Source organism: Platalea leucorodia (assembly GCF_965183815.1).
Source record: "Platalea leucorodia genome assembly, chromosome: 1".
In the NCBI taxonomy this organism is placed as follows: Eukaryota; Metazoa; Chordata; class Aves; order Pelecaniformes; family Threskiornithidae; genus Platalea; species Platalea leucorodia.
The window spans coordinates 54370816-54392015 of NC_138823.1; the positions used below are offsets into that span (position 1 = coordinate 54370816).

A 21200-nucleotide genomic window follows, 5' to 3' on the forward strand; every position below is an offset into this window, starting at 1 on the left:
CAACCCTCCCACCCAAGCTCACAGGACAAGACCAGTCTTTGTACTCAGCGCGAGTCCTCTCTACTAACTTAGTTGTACATGCTCTCTGTAAGGAAGATATATATTTACATTCCCAGTAAGCATTGACAGAAACAGGAAAAGACCCTCAGGACTGCAGCACATGTTTGGAGTCCAGAAAGGGGGATGACTGGGAAAGTAAATCAGATTATGGGAGGGTGTTCTCATTCATAATGCCATGTGTAATCTGTGGAAGCACGCGACACCAGAACAGATGTTGACGCGCTGCAGGCTGCAGAGTTGGCGTAGACAAGGACTGCCCCGCAGGTAGCTGATGTGAGGTTAAACACAACTGCCCATTTATACGAAATGACACTCTACACTTTTGGGCAAATGTGATGCAGCTTTTCGGCTGTGGATAAAGCCCTAGAGGAAGATTTGGGAAGGGTGAATGGAAATTCTCGGATTTTTGTCTCCCTTTTTCTGAAAAGAGAATAAGCATTTTGGCCTTAGCTGTGCATGAATATCACTTTTAATATGATCTAACTTCCCCATAGCAACATCCCAAAGAGGGAAAGAGATGGTGTAAAGCGATACATGTAAGGACAGAGCTGTCTCCATTGGAAGTATGTAACAAGACAATAATTGACTTCACCTAGAACAGAGCACGCAGCCTTGCAAACCACACTATCAGAGCTTCCAACATAGGCACAATACTTCCCCTCACCCCACCTCCATCTCTCTGAATACCTTCTTCTCCCACTTTCTCCCTTTTTTTTTGAAAAGAGGCAAATGGTAAAATGTCACATGAGAGTTCAGAGAACTGTGTGAGCTAAGACAGCGTAAGGCCACGGCACCAGGCGACAGCGAATTCTGTCACTTGGGTATAAATTGCCCTTCATGGAAAATGGAAAGCGGCAGATTTTCTCAGGAATTCCTGAGGCAGGCAGATTGGGGCTAGTAGTTCATGGATAGGTTGGGTTTTATTCATAGCTTGTTTATTTTTGGTCTACTAAGACCCTGGTTTTTTTCCGCCACAGATGTACATAATTTCAGTTGACTCTTAGCAAAGTTCAGGAGAAGAGCGTTAAAAGAAATTGAGAGCAAGGAATTTCAAAACAGAAATAGCCTGCTTTGTTTAAACAAAGAGTCTGCCAGCATTTATTTTGTTGTGCTATTACAATGTTCTGACTTCCATCTAAACCTTCCCAGAGGGATACAGATCTACATTTTACTTTAGCTAAAGACAGAATTAATTTGAAAAATTACATTTCAGCAAAAAGAACGGTTATCAAGCCACCATATTCTTGACTGTGCAGAGACAAAAACTAGGCGTCTTTCTCAACAGAACAAGCAAGACATCTGTCACAGTAGAGGGTTCTATGATATTACTATTTTTTTTTTCCTCCTCTGATAGCTTAGCTCAAACCCTTGATCAGAGCAACTAGGAATTGTTCTGCTCAGATGGCTTACTGCATTTTAAGTGGAACGCAATTTAGTGCTCTCCCATCTGACCAAAGCCAAATTCAGTAAGGGAAAACAATTTCCAAAGACCAACGCATCCATTTCCCCCTTGAGAGGCCAGACAAAGGTTGTGGCATTAGAACAGATTACCAGCATCTGCCTACAGTGTGCCTTTGATAAAAGGGACTATTAGATAGTAATGGCAGCTAGACTGTCCCTCTTTGCAAAATAACATTAGGTGTTTTCCAGATCCCAGTATTTGAGTTGCATTGTGCTTTGTTATTGAGCATTGTAAGAAGCAGTGCAGTAAGATCATTGTAATAGCAAGAAATAAAAAGAGTAAATTGCATCTCTGCGTATACTTCAGAGCTTCTGTAATTTTTTTTTAATGTACAGATTTCTTTGCTGCCACATTTCCTTTGGGTTTATCTGTGGTATTACTAAAGAAAAAAGGCAGTCTCTGTTTCAAAAAGTGGTTAATAATATACGCACCCTGTAGTCCACCATAGCTTCAAAGAGCCAATTACTGTTAGACTGTTGCATAAACACACACTTAGGAAGCATGAAAATGTGTAATTATTTACTGGATCCAGTACCTAATGCATCATATCTGAGCTCTGAAATGGGAATTACTGACATGATGAAATATAACAGCTCTGAATGAATTGCTGTAGTACAAGAAGGGCCCTGCAGAGCTGTACTCGTTAAACCCACTTATTAAAAATTCTTACTTAGTTTTTTGAAAATCCAAAATCACTCAGTCACTTTAAAAAGCCCACCGTCACCAAATATCTCATCTGTAACTTCTTGGAATATGCTATGGCTCAAGAGAGCTTTGTAATTGTTATATCTGAGGACAATGAAAATATTCAGTTTTGTCTTAAAGGAATGACACAGAACTTACTGCAGGTGGGTGGCAACACATTGCTGAAGACTGGACAGTAGCACACCCTAAAAAGAACAACCTGAGTTATTTTTACACACTGAATGTATTAATTAAGCATAGCCCCTTCAGGAAAGAGGCCTAAGTCTTGCTTCCCAGAAGACAACTGTAGTTAAAAGTGACCACATTGGTCTATTTTAGGAAAATGGCAGGAATTATTACTGAAAATGTGATCGCATTATATAAATTGGGGCATGTCTTCAGCTTACTGATTCAGCTCATTGCTGTCACTGCCATCAAAAAAACATTGCATTGGAAATAAGCCAGAACAAAGAATAGATTCAGGTCTTTGTTGTATTTCTTCATAAAGTGAAAATGGAATAATTTGCCCTTCATTTGTTATTGGCATCTCAGCTAAGGGACAATGCATCCTTAATGCTCAGAGTATTGTTTTAGAGCAATGACCAGTCCTGGAGAACAACATTTTGGATAAAGGTTTGTCGTGGTTTAATCCCAGCTGGCAACTAAGCACCTGCAGTGCGATGGGGGAGAGAACTGGAAGGGTAAAAGCGAGAAAACTCATGGGCTGAGATAAAGACAGTTTAATAGGTAAAGCAAAAGCCGCACACACAAGCAAAGCAAAATAAGGAATTAATTCACTACTTCCCATCGACAGGCAGGTGTTCAGCCATCTCCAGGTGGCTCCAGCCATCTCCCATCTTCTTCCCCCAGCTTTATATGCTGAGCATGATGTCATATGATATGGAATATCCCTTTGGTCAGTTGGGGTCACCTGTCCCAGCTGTGTCCCCTCCCAACTTCTTGTGCACCCCCAGCCTGCTTGCTGGTGGGGTGGTGTGAGAAGCAGAAAAGGCCTTGACGCTGTGTAAGCACTGCTCAGCAGTAATGAAAACGTCCCTGTATTATCAACAGTGTTTTCAGCACAAATCCAAAACATAGCCCCATACTAGCTACTATGGAAAAAATTAACTCTATCCCAGTCAAAACCAGCACAAGGTTATACTGTCCTCTCACAATATGTAAGTGGAAATGGACTGTGGGTTTATATTCTGCTGCACATTCTACTCATCATTAGTTTGTGATTAAGCCGGCAGGGCTACAGGAAACCTGCTTCCTTGCAATGTAATTCCAGGCATATTTCAAAAGGAGTTGGTTCCTACCCCTGCTTGCAAGTCAGAAAAATTTGTCCCCAAAACCACAGATACACAAGGCTGCCAAGTCAGGGCTGTTGAAGTCACATCAGCCTGGCCCTGCACCTGAGCTCACTGTTAGGGCACCAGACCTGAGCTTAACTGCTGCCTCCACCTGAGGTAGACCTGTCAGCTAGCCCAAGCTTGACGGCACAGGGTAGACTTGCCTTGCAGCAATGAGCAGAAGAGACGGTTGATTTAGCCACTGCTTCTTGGATTGTAGCAAAATCACTGAGATTTCATGTTTGTTTATAGGCTTAGAAAACAGTTCATTTTCAGCTAATGAGATGTGAGGCATGCAGTGCTCAGTCAACACAGCAACCTTCAAATTACTGTTTTGCTTGTAATACCCTCCTGTACATTTGTTACAGTAAGTCAATTGGTATTTTGTCTCGGCTAGGCATTGGACATTCAGGTGCTTTAATATACTCAGACAAGCATGGCTGCAGGCTCCATCAGGGGTACTTATACAAGGTACATGCACACCAGCAGGACTGGGGTGCACAACCGTGGGACCAGGGTCGTCTCACTGCATTAGTTCACCAGGGGGTCTCCATCTAACTGGGGCTCTGGACACTCCTACAACTATCTCCAGGTAGTAGTGCATTTGATAACACGCATACCTAGTCTGAAGCAAAAGCATAGCTCAAATCCAAACATGACCTGTACTCCTTTAGGGAGATATAAATCTGATCACCTGAAATGATTATCACTTCAGTGTGTGCAGTATAATCAAAGGAAATGAATTAATGGCAGAATACATTTAGGCACATTCCATGTAGACGTACGCAAAGGGCTTCCACACATTTTTTCATCTCTGTAAAGAAATTAAGAAAATACTAACAAATAATGAAACATTACATATTATGTAACTAATTACTGCATTCTCTTTATTTGTGCTGCCACTAGATGAACAATCTCCTTAAAAGTTCTTTTCATAGAACGATATGGACTTCTGCTAAAGATCTCCTTCTCCTGAAAAGTCATGTTTTTTCCTGCTTCATTTGAGACTGTCAGATGTACAGGTCTGATGGTCGTCCTGTTCCCAGCATCAGAAAAGGCCTGTGGGGTCCTGCAGAGCAGGAGGCTGAGCAGCAGTCAGCAGTGTACCCTTGTGCTGAGGACGGCTGACTGCATGCCAGGCAGTCTTTGCCAAAGCACAGCTGGCAGTTCGAGGGAGGTGTAGTGCTGGTGAGACCACATCTTGAGTCTGTGCCCAGTGTGGCACACCCCAGCATGAGACACACGTGGACGCTGACAGAGTTAGTGGGGCTGGAGTGCCCATTTTCAGCCTCAGAGATGTCCAAGTCATTTGGACAAGTGGAGAAGTTAACCACACAAGTGCACACCTGAACAAAATAGCAGAGTTGTTCTGTGCTTCTGGAAATGTTCACAAAGTAAGACAACGCATTCCTTCAAGACATGTTAAGATCACAGTTTTGAATGATTAAAATCTTTCTCATATTCTTACCTCACTAAGAGCCTTAGCCCAAAAGTTTAGAAGCATACCAAGCAAATGAAGAGTAAGAATAGTAAGCAAAGATTGAATACCAAAGGGTATTACAAATCTTTCATTTCCTGCATTTGAAACACATTTATAACTTTGGAAACCACTTTTAACTCCTCTAAGCTTTATGTTTTCAGAGGTGGAAAAAATAAATAGCCCATACCCTACAAAATAACGTCCTTCCCTCACCCTTTCTCTTTAGGAAGCTCTGAGCTTTCGCTGTGCCCTTATGCTCAGCAAGTCGCCTCGAGCCCTACCTGAAATTGCAAGGACTGAGCACTTTCCTGAAGTGCTGTGAGGGCAAGTGGACTTTTGTCATAAAGAAAGAAAAAATCACCAAGCTCCAGGGTGAATGCCACAGGTTGTCTCTCTCCAGATCTGGGCAGTGTCTCAGATAGGACCAAATAGTTTAAATTCAATATTCATAATCACACAGAGAAAAGAGGCAGAATCAGGGAGAATGACAAAAAATTGATGTAATACATTCCACTACCTGACATTACTTAAATTGCAAACCAGCTGTAACTACCAAGTATGCTTAAAGTAGGGGCCGGTGAAATATTTGTTCCAGTAATCCCTGTCTTTCAGGCCGCAAAGTTCCATGTGCCTTCAGGACATAGAGACTTTACATCCAAAAGGTAAAATGGAATTTATCAAACTTATTTCAATTCCTGTTCTCAATTGGTGTAAAACTACACCACACGTAAACCAACTGGTGCAACCGGACAAATGTTTGGGTAGCCTTTCTATGGCTTACTCTTTCTCACAGCTCAGTCCTGCTCCTTCTCAGGCACTTAATATGAGAGCAATTTCCATGACTGCCTTGCATTATGCTTTAAGTCAGTTATAAATGTTCCAGCAAGAGCTCTGGTCTAGTTGCTCTCATTAAAAACTTCCACTGGCTTCATAAACATGGTGGTTTTTTGGTGTGATCTGGAGCTTAACATTCATAAAGCTGACTTCTGGGACAGACAAAACGGAACTTGCTCCAGCTACAGTCAGATGCCTCTGAAATTGGAAGCAGTGTTCTCCTCCAAGGTCAGCTCCTCATTAGTAAAGGAAAACATTTTTAAGTGCTGGTTTAAGCAATTTGATAGCGGATCCAAAGGCAGACTGCATTTCATGATTACTCAAGGAAACAGAGGAAATGAACCATGTAAATTCTTTGTCAAACAGTTTTCTACACTATTCAAATCTATTTTAAGGTTCAACATCTGCATGAAGGCCTTAACTTAGTTATATTTCTTCAGACCTTCCGTGGAAATATCTTGATTTTGGTACAGATCCAGAAACCAATCCTAGCTTTAACTGGAAATCAAATTTGAAATTCTGATTCCTTGTTTCTTTTTGGACAGAACAGTCTCTGAAAGGACAGCTCTGAGGAGTCCAAAAGAGCTTGGACACAGCTGGCATACAGTCAGTTACAGCTTCCTTCTCCACAGGATTTGATTTTATTTTTGAATTCTGCCTGGCACGAGTCTATTTTTAAAGTTGTTTGCATTTTTCTTTCTTTTTTTTTTTTTTTTTTATTGGCTGAGCAGGCCCTTAGAGATTTTCCACAAAATACCTGACCCCTCTTGGTCAGATGTTCCAACGAACGGAAGGAAAACAGCTTGCTCAGCTGAAGCACCATAATTAGCATATACTGTGATAACTCTCAGTCCTTCTCCAACCTGCTGGCTACACAGCATGATTTCCTTGGGATTTTTGTTTGTTTTGCTTTGAAGCAGAAGTGTAATATTACTGAGAATCACCAGATGGCATTGCTGCAGATAACTTTGATATTCCTGTTTACCTGACTGTACAGAGGTTAGATATTGAGTAAATACTTATTGCAATCTAGTGCAGAGTTTTTGCTGATGTTACTGCTCCAGCTCCATTACAGAGGCATTATTTTCAAATTAAACATATCCAATCTCAATTATATATTTGTATCAACATGCTAATGCCTGAGCCCTCACAATGTCATAAGATTTGTTTGCAGCAAAGGAATGTGCACGGCTGCACAGGCACGATTTAGAAACACAGACACAAGAAATGTGGGTGAAAGATGTTCTTTAGACTGCTTTAAAATTTCTTTGCTTCTTAATTACTACACCGTAATTAAGCTTTAAGCTCATTGAAATGATTTACAGACTTTTAGAAGTGATAAAAGGCTACCTATTTAGCGACTGAATCTGTTGGCTGAAGAGTTTCAGCTACAATGGTTGCATCTGCAAATAACCTGGGATCAAATTATATAATAACTCACACCTCATTAAATTCCTCTGAAGATACCAAATGACATGGGTGGTAATTTTTAGTGCAGGCTATGGTGTATAACATATGCCAGCACTTCAGAGCTGTTGTAGCTCCCAGCCTGCACAGCCCCGCTCCCAGGGACGGGCTCCGGCTGGCTCAGGGTGCAGTTGCCTCCGCGGGTCTGACCGATGCTGCGTGAGCAAATGCAAGGGTGAATGGACCTTTTCAACTGCTTAGCTTTCAAGGCATGATGAAGTTGTGACGTGGCACTTATTTCCCAAATGTCTCTTATTTCCATATAAAGTGATAAGATCGTATTTTCTCATCTTCATTTCAAAATCCTTCATTTAAAAACAAGGATAAAAATTCATTTTGCATACAAGACTGCCTCATGAACAAAGTACTCACCTCCCAGATACATGCAGAAACTTCACTTTGGTGAGGTTGGGATTTTTTTCCCCACTCACAGTATACCATTTCATCCTGTTGATGACAACAGGTTTGTGCCTACAGCCTCATTTTCACACTCGCGCTCGGTTTCAGCCAGATGCGGTCACCCCGCAGCATTGCTGTGATAGCACTAAGACCAGCGCAGGCTGCAGAGACCACAAGTTGGGCAGTCACCCGTAGCTGAGCTCTGTGCCACAGCTAGCACATTAGCACTGGATTTATAGTTGGATTGAGCACATCCTCAGGAACCGAACAGCTATGCCAGTAGAGATGTATTCCTAATTTCAGAACTAAACCTCCAACACTATGTGGTAAAAGGAAATTAAAACCTGAGGCTGCAACCACTGTAGCATAGGCTAACAGGCAGAGGTAAGTGTAATTTTTGTCCATAGTGCTTGCTTAATATTCTTATCCAGATGTGTTGGAAAGCTGTAGGTCATTGCTCTGGAGGAATAATTTTGAATCCAGTGGACAGGCAGCTCTCTTGTCTTTTCGTTCATCATCAAGCTGGCATTTTCCTGGGCTTCCAGCAGTCAAAGAAATTCCCAATATCAGTGTATGATCACAGCTTTGTGCATTAGTGAATGAAAAGCCATGTCCCTGGGGGAATTGCTAATGTTGATGAAAGGAACCTTGCTTGGTTGAACTGGCAGAGGTGTTTTTGGGGCAGGAAGAGATCTTTCTCATTCTGGGATGTTAAATCTGTAGTTTAGATCATAACTGCCCTTATGTCTCCCACAAAAGCATTTGAAACATCACCTCAGTGGAGATAAATCTGAGATACCGTTCTTTCTTCACATCTGCCTAGCTGTTGTGCCATTTCCCATTTTATTGAAACAGATATTAATAGAAACCATCAACAATACCTTTCATGTTACTTCTCTTCTGTGAGCCAGCCACAGGCAACAGCAAGGTCGTCAATATAGATGCTTTTGGATGGAATTAATTCTCTAGCTCTAATCCCCATTAAACGGATAGTGGTATGTAAGTCAGGTAGTAAAAGAGACAAGTTGTCTGAAATGCTACCAGTGCAAGGGATGGGCCCTTGGGAACCCCAGAATTAAAAAATGAGAAAGATAACTCAGTAAAATTCCTACAGCAGAAAATGGATACCTACAGCAGTTTTTAAATGCTTCTATGGATGTCTAAAGAGCGGGCTGCAAATCATTCCTCTCTCTGCATTTTAAGGGGCTGACTACAGAAGCAGACCCACTGGATTACATTTTTCAATAACATATAGCTTTGTTCATACGATTTTTTAATAAAGCCAGCTACCCGGAGAAGAGATCAGGCCTCTGTTTGTGGTTGTACTAGAAAAAAGGAGCATAAACAAGAGACAGTTTACAATAACGATTTTTCTCTTTCGAGTTTTCCAGTGGTTTTAGCTGGTATATAAAGTCAAACTTCTCCATTTATACACCATCATCCCTAAACACAGGCGCCATTTTTCTAAGTGACAGAAACAACCTCTTATATAAAAATGATTAAAAAATAGTTATTCTCTTCTGGATTACAGTTATTTTTATACAGGAAAAGTGTTAACAAAGCCATTCTCAAAGAACTGAAAAACCACTCTGGGATACCCAAGGTGATCTAATAAAGGCAAATGCACATTGAAAAATCCCTGAATACTCCCCTCCTTCAGCTTTTCCCTCAGAACACATTCGACACAAGCTAATACCGTACAATGAAGTAACACATACCTTATGTAAATCGTGTCTTTGTGGTGTGGTGCAAACCCTGCGTGCATGCAAGAAGTACTTTTATAGCAGAAATGTTGTCAAGTGAATACTATTTCTTAAGGGTTAGTGACTTAGATGAGAATTGCTCTGCAGCATTTGTTAAAAACGCTTTGATGTTTGTGATGTACTGCCAATGTATTTCCAACAGTACTTAAACTTGTTACTTTTCGAAAAATCATGAATTAAGATGAACATTTTTGGTAAAAGGATTGAAAGTGTCCTTTGATGGCATAAACCAATTGCCAAGTGGCTTTAAAAAAGACTGGAGTGAGAGATAAGGAACTTACAAGTTATAAACAACTGCACCTGTGAGATAACACACAAAAAGGCAAAAGTTTAAAGTACGGAAAACAGAAATTAAAGAAACGGGAAAAGAGAGAGTAGGTACAGTGAAATATATATAATAGTTAATATGTCATGAATATGAATAGTACATGAATAATAAATGAAGCTTGTGTAAAGCAGTGGAATGGATGGAGAGAAGTCAAAAGAAAGAGGGCCTCTCAGCCTCCCACAGGGAAGAGCACACACACGTAATGGTTCCTGCCTCTTGCTTTCCTGAATGAGAGAGGCAGATTTGGATTTTGGTTTCTGACTTGCTTTTTCTTCCCCTTAAGCACTAATTTTGGTGACAGAATCTGGAGTTCATCATGGTTATTTCCAAAAGAAAAACAACCTCAAACATTAAAAGAAACGTTTTTTGTAAGTCTCACATTTAGATCAAAATCTCTCTCTCTTGAAAGGCTTGAATAGTTTGAACTGCAGAAGGAATAACAGCAGGATGTGAATATGCATGTTTTGACCTGCAGACCTCTTCTTCCCTTCTTCATTCCCACCTCTGAGATATGGCCTAGAGAGCTGTAACAGTCTCTCCAAGCCATTAAACAACACCTCCAATAACTTGCAACTTTTAGAAAAGACAAAGATCACCTCATCTTTCTAGAAAAACTCAGCAGAGGGACCCTCCTCTGCTGGTAAGAGCCAGCAAAGCTGCTAACCCAGAGCCACCTTGTTCAGCCTTGCCAAATTGTGATTGCTCTTTTGGGAAGGCAAGCGAGAGGAGACACGACCTTCGACTTCCCTTCTATGTACTTTCAGCCCAGAATAAATTAGCTTGGACGTAGGAGGCACTACAACTGCATCAGCCTTCATCTGTGCGTAGTTTTAGGCTAACTGGTCTGTCCAGCTCCCTGGTGAAACACAGACCCTCTTATGGGCTTGGTGTCTGACAGAGAAGAGCTCATTGTTGATCTGATGGACCTGCACAGAAAGGCACCTTCCCGTTCTGCCACCCCTCTGGATTTCCCTTTTTGTTACTCACCGGTACTGCTCTGGATGGTCCTCACCGTGGTGGTTGTACGTGGGGGAGATGAGGACCGCAGCGATATGCACTCGTCGTCCTGGGAGCAGCCCTTCTCAATGGCTCTGACGTAGCTGTGGCTCCTCATGCGGAAGCAGCCCGGCATGGGCAGGTCCAGCGCCTCCACTGCCTGAGACTCAAGTTCACTGAACACCGACTCGCAGACGGATTCGAACTGACCGTTCACCTCCATCTCGCTCACCTGCAGGCAAAGACCAGGTGCGTTCAGTACATCCCATACACCAGCCTACCCAGTACAAACGCGCACAAGCTACAGTGGCACAATGGCCAACACCTCTTAGAAGATCCCTTCACACATGAAGAACAGGTGAATGACATATAAACACATACCATTTTACAAAGCAACAATTGTTAGGGGAAAAAAAATAATGTACAAAAAGGGGAGACAGAGGCTTTAGGCAGAGATTCAGCAGAGCTTAGGCTCTTGGTTCCTGCCAAGACTGGTGGGAAGCTGGGAGCCCTCATAGCAGCATCTGGTTTATCTCACCCTGGGGCCACGGCAGAGGCTGAACCTCTGGCCATTATGACCATTACATTGAAAAACAAAAATCACTCTTTCTTTGGGGGGTGAGGAAAAAAAAAAGGTCAGCTTAACCCCAGTACACAACCAATGCAACCCACAGGCAATCAGAGTGATAAACCTGAGGGGTTGGGAAGCTCGAGGGTAGAAGTGGTAACAAACAGTTGGGAAGAGGAGGCTGATAAGGGAACCAGCTCTGTTGCAGGGGAAAAATGTTTGTATAACTACATCTGTGGGCTGACTCCTTTGGTTGAGAGCGAGAGATGCAAGGGAATCCTTAGACCCTTCGTGGAGCAGACACTAGGTGGTGACAAAGACTTGCACTCATGCAGATTAAAGAACATTGAAAAGCATGTGGCCTCACTGCAGGTCTTACAAACCTGGAAACCATCTACCTGGGCTTAATTAGTAATGGATGTTCATGTTTCTAAACTGAGAATAGAGCCCTGAGCTTGGCATTAAAGCACAATAATTACCGCTGTAGGAAACATGTACATGGAAACCATCACGCAAAAGGCCAAGATTGCAAGAGAAGATAAGATTGTGTTAGGGTGGTGGAAAACAACATTAGAAATTCTTTTCCAGGATGAATTTTACCAAGGAAAATACTATGCTGAGTATTTGTATACATAAATGAAAAGGGAAATCTCAAAGAGTAGAACATATTTTTTCAAAGGGAAACTGCTTAAAAGAGCATGGAAGAGTAGTGGATAGCACATCATAAAGAACAATACTACAATGGTGCAAAATAGCCATAAACCCAAATAAATATCTCTGAATTAATGTTTTCTTTAAAAAAAAAAAACAAACAAGTTCTTCATATCGGCAAATAATACTCACTCTTTGGCGGATAGCTTTGTATAAGTACTAGGTGCCCAGCTAAATAAGTAACCTAACCTAATGTTCATATAGTTGCCTCTGAGACCTGAATTTCAGTGCTGTTTCCTCCTAGATACACCCTGATCCTCTTTCTAGAGCATCAGCCCATACCCTGTGCAAAGTGCCTCACTATAAAATACACAGGTGAATACTCAGAGGTTGCAATGCCCAAATACAGAACACCGCAGAAATTCAAACTACAGCTCCATTCCGAATGGCACATATATTTGTTACAGCCACAGCTGAACTCCTGGCATCAATGATGTCACATGCTTTTTTTGACATTGCAGTGACTTGACATGCTGATAATAAGGGGCCAGAAATAAGTAATAATGCCAATAATAAGGCACCACAAATCCCTCCCTGCTGCACTTCTGGACTACTGTAAGAAAATTCTTTTATCCAAGTGATTTATCCAAATGATCCACTTAAACAAACAAGCCAAAAATCATACCAAGGAGCTACAGGATTTAGCAGATGAACTACTGGCCCGCTGCCCTGTGGAGTGCTGGCACTTTTGCATTTCTTTCAGGCTCGCCCCTGACCAATTCAACTGTACAAGCATGTTGTATGCAAGGACAAGCTATTTTACGATGTTAAAACTCATAAACTGAATGTGTCACAGCGGCCTTTATTTTTTTTGTAGTTTAGAATGAGCATGAAGAGATCTTATAGAATTTCAGGGCAATAATACCTTTGCACTTAATATATATACTGCAACATTTGTAAGTATAAGTGAAAAGTTCAGAGGTGCATGGGGTTAAAAATGTATACAATAGCATAAAGAAAGCTTTAAAAATTTTGATAAAATGCTAATAAAATTGTGAAATACAAAATACTATGGACTTAATTTTCCTTTAGCATCTCACTCAGCATGTGAATGTGGTTTTTTTTTTTTTTGGAGGCATTCCAAAAAATTTGATTTCAGGTACTAAGCACAAGATCCTTAAGAGAACCCTGTTTAAAGACACTGTTGATGAGCGGCTGCTTTTGGAAAAGAAAAATAAAAAATTAGACTGCTCCTTCAAACGAATTGCATGTTGTGCCACTCATCCATTTGCAAAGGGCAGGTTATGGCATTATCAGATGTTACCCTCTCAAAAACAAGATTGTGTGAAAACATTTCTGTTTTCTCTAAAAATGTTTTTAAAATGTGTGGCACGCAACAGCTTGATTCTCCTTAAAGCAAAAACATGTTTCTTCTATTGCAAGGGCTCAGCCAGTGTCCAGCATGGCAGCTGCTCTCCAGGCCACTGCAGGTGCGTGTCACCCACCTGACTGATGGTGCTCATGGCTCTCATGTAGCTCTCGTTGCGGGAGCGGAACTTGGGGGACGTCAGCAGCCCCGCAGGGTCCAGGCTGTCCAGGCTCCTGTTGATGGAGACTTCGCTCACTGCCCTCAGGTAACTGTGGCTCCGGATCTGAAGCTTTGGCGAGTGTTCACTGGATATCCTGGGAGGTTTGGGAAAAAAGAAAAAAGGAAAATAGATATTTTGTCAAATGTAGATGCCCTCACCAGAACTGGGGTAAAGAAAGGAGAGGCCCAATAGTAAGATTGGCTGCATGATCCTAAACACATCAGCTGAACATGCACTTCTTGAAATGCAGTTTGTAGGAACTCTAAAGCGTTCCTCTAAAGCATTGTTCCTCTGCAAAAACCTGGTGCTGATGAGACCTGCTGGTGCTGTGACTTTGACACCTACATATGTACCCATGTAATGGGGCTGCTTCTCACGAGCTTTGAAGGCTGTATGGACAAATAGGGTAAGTAGATCATACACAACATGCAAATGCACTCATAGTACATCTTAACCTGGGAAATCATTCCAAGAACTTGGAGCACCTGGTAAGATTTGATGTGCTTTAAATTTTATTTTAATTTAGCTGAAAGTTGAGAAAATATACGCTAAGGAGGTAGCTTTACATGACCTGATGTCAAATTAGAAGTTTAAAAACCACAGTTGTATTTCTGAAGTGATAACATTGCCCAGCTTTCCAATACCTGTGACAGATTAGATGCATAAGTAGTCAGAAACAAACAAACCCCCCCCCTAGGTAATGTGCACAAACTGCAGTACTCCTGCCATATGTGCTTAGAGTCAGCTAGCAAAGGTAATAACGTGTAACTACAATCTTCCACCTGTGAGATGTTTTATCCTCTGAAAATGCCAGCTAAGTGCTGTCTTCACAATCTGAGGCATCCTATAAAGATGTGAGTCACAAAAAGTGATCCATGTCACGCCTCTTACACAATACAGTTCGTTTTGAGGATATTTCTTTTTAAACAATTAATCAATGGATAAAGTATTGAAAGGGTGATTCTTCAATATTTTTATTGGAATATCTTTAATATTTTCCAAGTATTATGAAGAAAACAAATTAAAATATTAATTAAATTTTCCATTTTTAAATTTAAATCTCACATGGATGTTTGCAGGTATATGAAAGAAAAATCTGTAACCTAATTACAGGCTTAGTCTTGGTCCCCTAGTCTTTAGAAATACATACACAGCTGACCTGAAAGAGAATCCATTTTCTGTCTAATTCCTCAAGCATTTGCAGTTATTTTGTATTCAAGTAGCTAACGATGGTAATTAGTATGAGCAATTTCCCACTGGCATGCACAATTCTGGTAATTGTCAACGTATTTTAGGAGGACAATTCCATTGTGTAATCGCACACCTAAGTAGTTCAGAAACTGGGTCTGTTTCTGAATGGTACAATACTGTAATAAAATCTAGGTCATCTCTACAACACTGTATTCTCTGGCTGCTAATTACCTGCCTAATAAAAATACGTAAACTTATGCTAATTACTCAATATTCCTGACACAAGATGAAGATAAAGCCTCTGCTTGCCATTTGCACTGTGCGTACGGTGCGATACTCATGGCAGCCATATTCATATGCTTTGACTCCTTACACCATTTGATTCCACATGGCAAAAGCAAAAAGCTTTTTAGAGATCATACTTAGTGGTGTTCCAAACTCAAAAAAAGGAAGAGAAAATGATGAAAAAGTGACTGTTACTAGCAGCTAGTTACAACATTTTGATAACTAACACTAACCATGGTACTCTTGGAAAAAAAATTCTTGTCTGTTATTTGATAAAAAAATAAAGAAATAAAAAATTTAAAAAGATAAAATAGAATGAATAATTCAACAGACAATTTTTCAGATGCATGTGAGCTACTTCACCACCCTGCAGATCTGTAAACTGATGAGCACTGCCCGAAATGCATTTCTTAAATTAATTCAAAATGTATTTTATGAATATGTTGTGAACAGTTTGCTTCCAATATGTGACATGCAAAATTCAAATATGCTTGATTAGCTGCCAGTTAGTCAAATACGTCACCTGGGGCTGTCTCTCTTTACTGATTAGCTGAGCTCACAAGAAGACTGCAGCACATCACCAAATTCAGCGTACAGATATTGCCAGACAGACATTAGCAAGTGCTGAGGCAGGTGCCCTTTAAAGGTCAGAACCAATATGACAAGATGCAGGTACCCATAGCAGCAAGATTTTGCTGTGGCAGCCAGAGTACAGATCAGATCAGATGCTCCAAGTGTCATGGAAAGCCACCACAAAAGGTATAGAAATTAATTTTCTGTATGCATTAGTGTTGCATAACAACGTTTTCCCAATTCTGCTTGAAACAAGGGCATCCATCCATGACAGTAAATGTTTCCCTGTTGTTTCAGATGTGGGTGGTCAGCACAGCTGCCTTCCTTTTCTGGCTAGTTTTGTTCCTGACTATATGACTGGCCAGTTTGGCACATACCTGGAGCCGTATTTTACCGGTGGCCACTGATCTTAGCCTGTGCATACCTCCCATCTGTTGTATAAAACAGACTAGGATATTGGCAGCTGTTGGAGGAGGTGGCTCCTTGCTTACTGATTGCTACAATCACTGTTTCACTAGATATAGTGATGGGGGAAAAAAAAAGAAAGAAGATTTAAAGCATAGACGAACATCTGAAACATCTGAAGGCTTGCATTTATAATGATTACCACTGCTTTTATAGCTGTGTAATAAATTGTCACTATATTCTACAGTACACTTTAATGAACAGCTGAAATGCCACTGAAAATTTTGAAAACATTCCATTTAGGAATAAATCTGGCTGTGTATGACAGGGGAAGATCTGAATGTCTAATTTATTTTCTCAGAGTTACTATTACCAGTAACCTGTATACGAAAATACTCTTTTCTTCCTCAAGGGTTCAACTCCATCTTCTATTTATTCTGCATTACCTAAACGTCTGTTTGTGCCATCATGACTTCCACAACTAAGCATGACAGACAAGGGACTGAGACTTTGGGACAGCTCTTTGGCCAATACAAAACAGTCTGTTAGGTCCACTCACTGTATTGGATATATTAATTGGCAGAAGGAGGATGTGAATTATTAAAGATCTTGAACAAGCTCCTCAAGCATGCTGCATCATTTCTGTGCTGCAGTGACCGCCGGTGTGACATGGGACAAGCGCTGCAGGGTAGTCCTGAACTCAGTGCCAGAGCCCTTTCAGAGGGGCTTATACACAGCTCATTCTTACTGCTATGGTAAAAGGGAGATTTTGCCTGGGAGGCTTATAGTCCCTTGTGGATACATAATGTGATGATGTTGGTTGAAGCAGCATTCAAGAAGCTTGCAGCGGTCATGGGGAGCCAGGCGTGCTTTGGGGCTGGGCTGTCGCCTCAGGCAGCATGCTGCATTCACAGGTGGCAGGTCTCCAAACCGGCTGCACCGTCCTTTTTCCCCATACTGCTGCCCTTGCGTCAGGCCTCATTCCGAAGGATGGGAGCACAGCCACAAGGGCAACACGCCGATAGTGCACTGGGCGGGAGGAGTAACACTGCTAGATGTACTTCCCAAGAACCACAGCAAGAGACAACAGGAGAAGATGAGGGCTTTGGGTTTCTGCCACTCTGCTGGCTGCCATTGCAGGTGTCCCAAGGGGACTGACCAGAAAAGGAGCCAGTCCTGTGCTGAGGTGTGTGGAAATAGAGTCTGCCAAGTCCTGGTGGAGAAATGAAGGCTCCCCTGCATAAAGGAAGGCAAATGCCTCTGATCCACACCGCGCCTCAGGGAAGATTGAGGCACCCCGCCTGTGAGTGCAAAACGCTACTGAAAGCCTGTGAGGGGCTCTGAGAAGCAGGAGAGTGTTCATTTAAGCAAAAAACACATTTTAGCGAAGCATCTAAAACAGAAGATCATGTAGGTGTGTAAAGGAAATCTTTAAGCTACCTTTGCATACTGCCCTTTGGTTTCTGCTCTGTACCTTTCAGACATACTGAGAGTGATTCTCTTGTTTTCATTCAAATATAGAATTGAAAAGATTTAAAATGCACACACCTAATCACCCCTACCACTGTTGCAACATGCATGTTAATAAATACTTTTAACCAACTGTTACAGATGTGTTTGTATTTACACAGTCTTAATTCAGTTAGAAACACATTTTGGTGCCTAATTTGCTTAACTGACTATTTCCAGAGTAAGGAGTTGGTTAGCATAGGTAAGCATGGGAGGCGCTAGGCTTAGCTGTTTTGCTCTGGTTTGTACAGGGAAGTCTGAGACAGAGGCAGGAAATAGCCTTAGCCTAGTGCCTGGCTCAGATGGTGGTCCAGGATGAATGAAGGGGGAAAGCAAGCTATACACTGTCTTTACATACTGCCTTGTCATTTCTGACTTGTATATGCTGGCCATAATTTAATTCACTCAAATACATATTAAAGCATTTAAAATGCAGTGTTAGCAGATTAAAAGTGAAATAGCTTTGCATATATTCCTGGAAGAGTTCCTTTGCCTTCCAAATGGCTTTCAAATGCCAAAGAGAAGTTAGACAACAGGGATTTACAAGAACAGGCAAGTTTAGTTTCAGATATTTCCTTTTAATTTAGGAAAGCACAATGCACTCTCTTGTATACGTGCTCTTTATGAAAAATACTTTCATTTATTACATTTCATTTCTGAATGAAAAAAGGGAGAGACAAGACTGATGATGGCTGCTTTCCTTCCCCTTTAGGCTAGACACCCTATAAAAAAGCATTACAATGAAAAATAGTCCTAAGACTGTATTGTCTTCTGCAAGTTCAGCATTCAGATTCATAGCACAAAGCACAGTGTTGTGCCAGATGGGTACTGTGCTATGCCAACAGAAAATGACAAAGCAGAATAAAGTGAAAGTCCAGAAACATGTCCTGAATACTTCTGTAAGCCAGCAGAGGATTGTGCTAAAATTTGCCTTCAAACAAACAGAAACCCCCAATAACACACACAACCCAAACCCAAGAAAAAATAAACCTCAAAACCACTATTGCTAAATATCCCAGCTCTCATTTTTGTAGCCCACAATGGACAGCTTAGCTCCCTAGGGCTTAATTATCCTAGGCTGAATCCCACACCTCCGGCGTGGCTGGTGGGCACATCCAACGTACATTTCTGGGCTTAATTTTATTTGCATTTTAGTGTTGCTAGAAGGTAGAATAATCCACTCCAGTCTGACACAAGGCAAACACCGAAGGACATCAGGGAGGAACATGTACAGAACAAAGTCATTCAAGTGCATCTGTCTCATCCTGGTCATGATATGGGTCACCAAGCTGGGGTAATTTGATCATGTTGGCACCTATGTTCTGCTGCTTTTTCAGTGCAGCAAACACAAATCTGTCATGCTACTGATGGAGACAAGGGCAGCACACAAACAGTTTTGAGCATTCTTCCCCCTCACCAGGGATTTTTCTGGGTTTTGAAGATCTCCTTTTCTGTTATTCTTTATAATCAAGTGAACCTCCTCATGGGGATTTCCTACCTTGAAGCTAAAAAAAAAATAATAAAACCTCTCTTCAAATCCTTAGTGTGTTGCTAAAGAGCCAAGTGTGAGAAAGAAAAATCTAAAACTTGGAGACAACCATAAAAAGCTCATCTGCTGAAGAGCAATTCAATGTTATCAGCACAAAATTGGCATCTGCTTCCTTTTGCATTATAAAAGATTCCACTGATCAGACTACAAATTGTCCTCACTGCATGGACCAGCCAACACATACCACAAAGCCACGTGGGACATGCCAGTGTCACAGGGTTTGTCACAGGCTGAGAAGAGGCAGAAATTGCAGTACGGTGTATTTGTCTCTCTGCCTGATTTTGCAGATTCTGGTAGTGCTGCAGAGGAAAGCACTTAAAAAAAAATAAAACCAGAAGTCCACACAGTTTGGTGTCACACAGCTCTCTAACGTGTCTATATCTCCAGCTGTTGTGGATTTTTTGAGTAAGCACATGGTGTCCTGCCAGAGAGCTCCTGTTTGTTTGATAGAGGGCATCAGGAACTGGATCAACATTTTTTAGTAGCAAATGCTTCTAAAAAGCCTGGTCCCTTTTAAAACTCTCCATGTGTGCCTACTGCCAGCTTCAGAATCAGCCATGAAACCACTTCTTTGTGATTTTATTACAAACCTGCTTCCCTCTCAAAGGACACAAAATCATTGGATTGTTTTATTTCTTTTTGGGGTGTGGGGGTGCTGAGGTTGTATGACCATGTTTCAAGAGCATCTTTAGCCCTTAATAAGTGTTAAAATGTTAGCAAACAAAGCTGACTACTGCATAAAAATCCACATATATATTAAAACAAAGCTACCCTTTATTTCACAGATCCTCTCAGGTGCTGTGTACAATCAAAAAAAATAGACTAATGAACTGAAGGAACCTTTCCCATGCCATTGACGTGCTGTATCTTCTCCCTGCTTTCTAGACATGGCGAAAGAACAGAGCACAGCATGGAAGGGGCACACAATGCCACATGCAATTGAGTTGGTAAGAGAAGCAGATGGAATATGATGCAGACAGACATTATACAATTCTCGTTAATCAGAAATCTGGTCTACAGGCTGGTGCTGATTCCCATGTGGGGGTGTGTGTGTGGAATAGTTGTGAGCGCTCTTCTGTTCCGCCCTGGAGAGTGAAAAGAGATGCTGAAGCGTAGAAACAGTTCAACCCAGATGAACCAGCTCAACCCAGTGATGCCAGGGTAAGCCATTTCTGTATAACAACACACAATTTTTGTTTACACTAGAAGAGAAATGCATCCTCTCTTGTCACACCTAGCAGGGTAAGATATAACATAGTTGAGAGCACCCAGCTTGAGAAAAGCAGCTTTCCTCTCAGAAGGTCCTCTGAGGAAAGCTGTGGGCCTTCATGTCCCCTATTGCCAATCGTATTGAGTACATGCTTAAAAGGGTTTTTGAAGATTCTTGCTTGAGGAAAAGATATCTGAACCTAGATCAAATGTGTGACACAAGGCTCTTGCCTTTTTCAGCACGAATCTCCTTTGGGCTGACACTACTAATCCCAGGAAAAAGTGCTGCTCACCAACAGAGAGATATATTTATCTAAGTTGGAAAAGCTCTTGCCTTGTATCAGGTATGGCACTGACAACGAACACTGCCAGAGAGCCTGAGCAGGTCAGCCCTGCCTGCAGCCCTGCCTGAAGCCCTTTGGCCCATGTTGGGGTGAGGATGAATCCTTTGGTGCTCTCCCTATTAAAGTCCTCCACCACTGCTTAGATGAACTCTCTTTTTGCCGGCACAAAAGTCAAACCCTCCTTCCTGCAGAAGGCCCTCCTTCAGCTCCCCTCGGTGAGGCCAGGCTCACCCATCTGATCTCATATCATGTTACATTCTTGGTTACTTCAGTGGTTAGTGACCTGCTACACCACTTAGACACAAACAAGTCTAAGTAAGTCCATGGGGCTGGATGGATGGGATCCATCCAAGAGTACTGAGGGAGCTGGTGGAAGTGCTCACCAAGCCACTTTCCATCATTTGTCAGCAGTCCTGGCTAACTGGGGAGGTCCCAGTTGACTGGAGGTTAGCAAATGTAATGCCCATCTACAAGAAGGGCTGGAAGAAGGATTCAGGGAACT

At 41.7% G+C, this 21200-nt stretch overlaps 1 protein-coding gene across 1 annotated transcript in view; it reads right to left on the bottom strand.

The window, feature by feature from the left end:
* Positions 1 to 21200, bottom strand: part of DLGAP1 (DLG associated protein 1) — a gene marked incomplete at both ends in the record, with an annotated part of 143158 nt that overhangs the window by 83789 nt on the left and 38169 nt on the right. Inside the window, 2 exons of the mRNA XM_082330000.1 lie at positions 10817 to 11057; positions 13550 to 13727. Of these exons, the coding sequence (XP_082186126.1) occupies positions 10817 to 11057; positions 13550 to 13727 (419 nt within the window). The remainder of the gene's footprint in view (positions 1 to 10816; positions 11058 to 13549; positions 13728 to 21200) is intronic.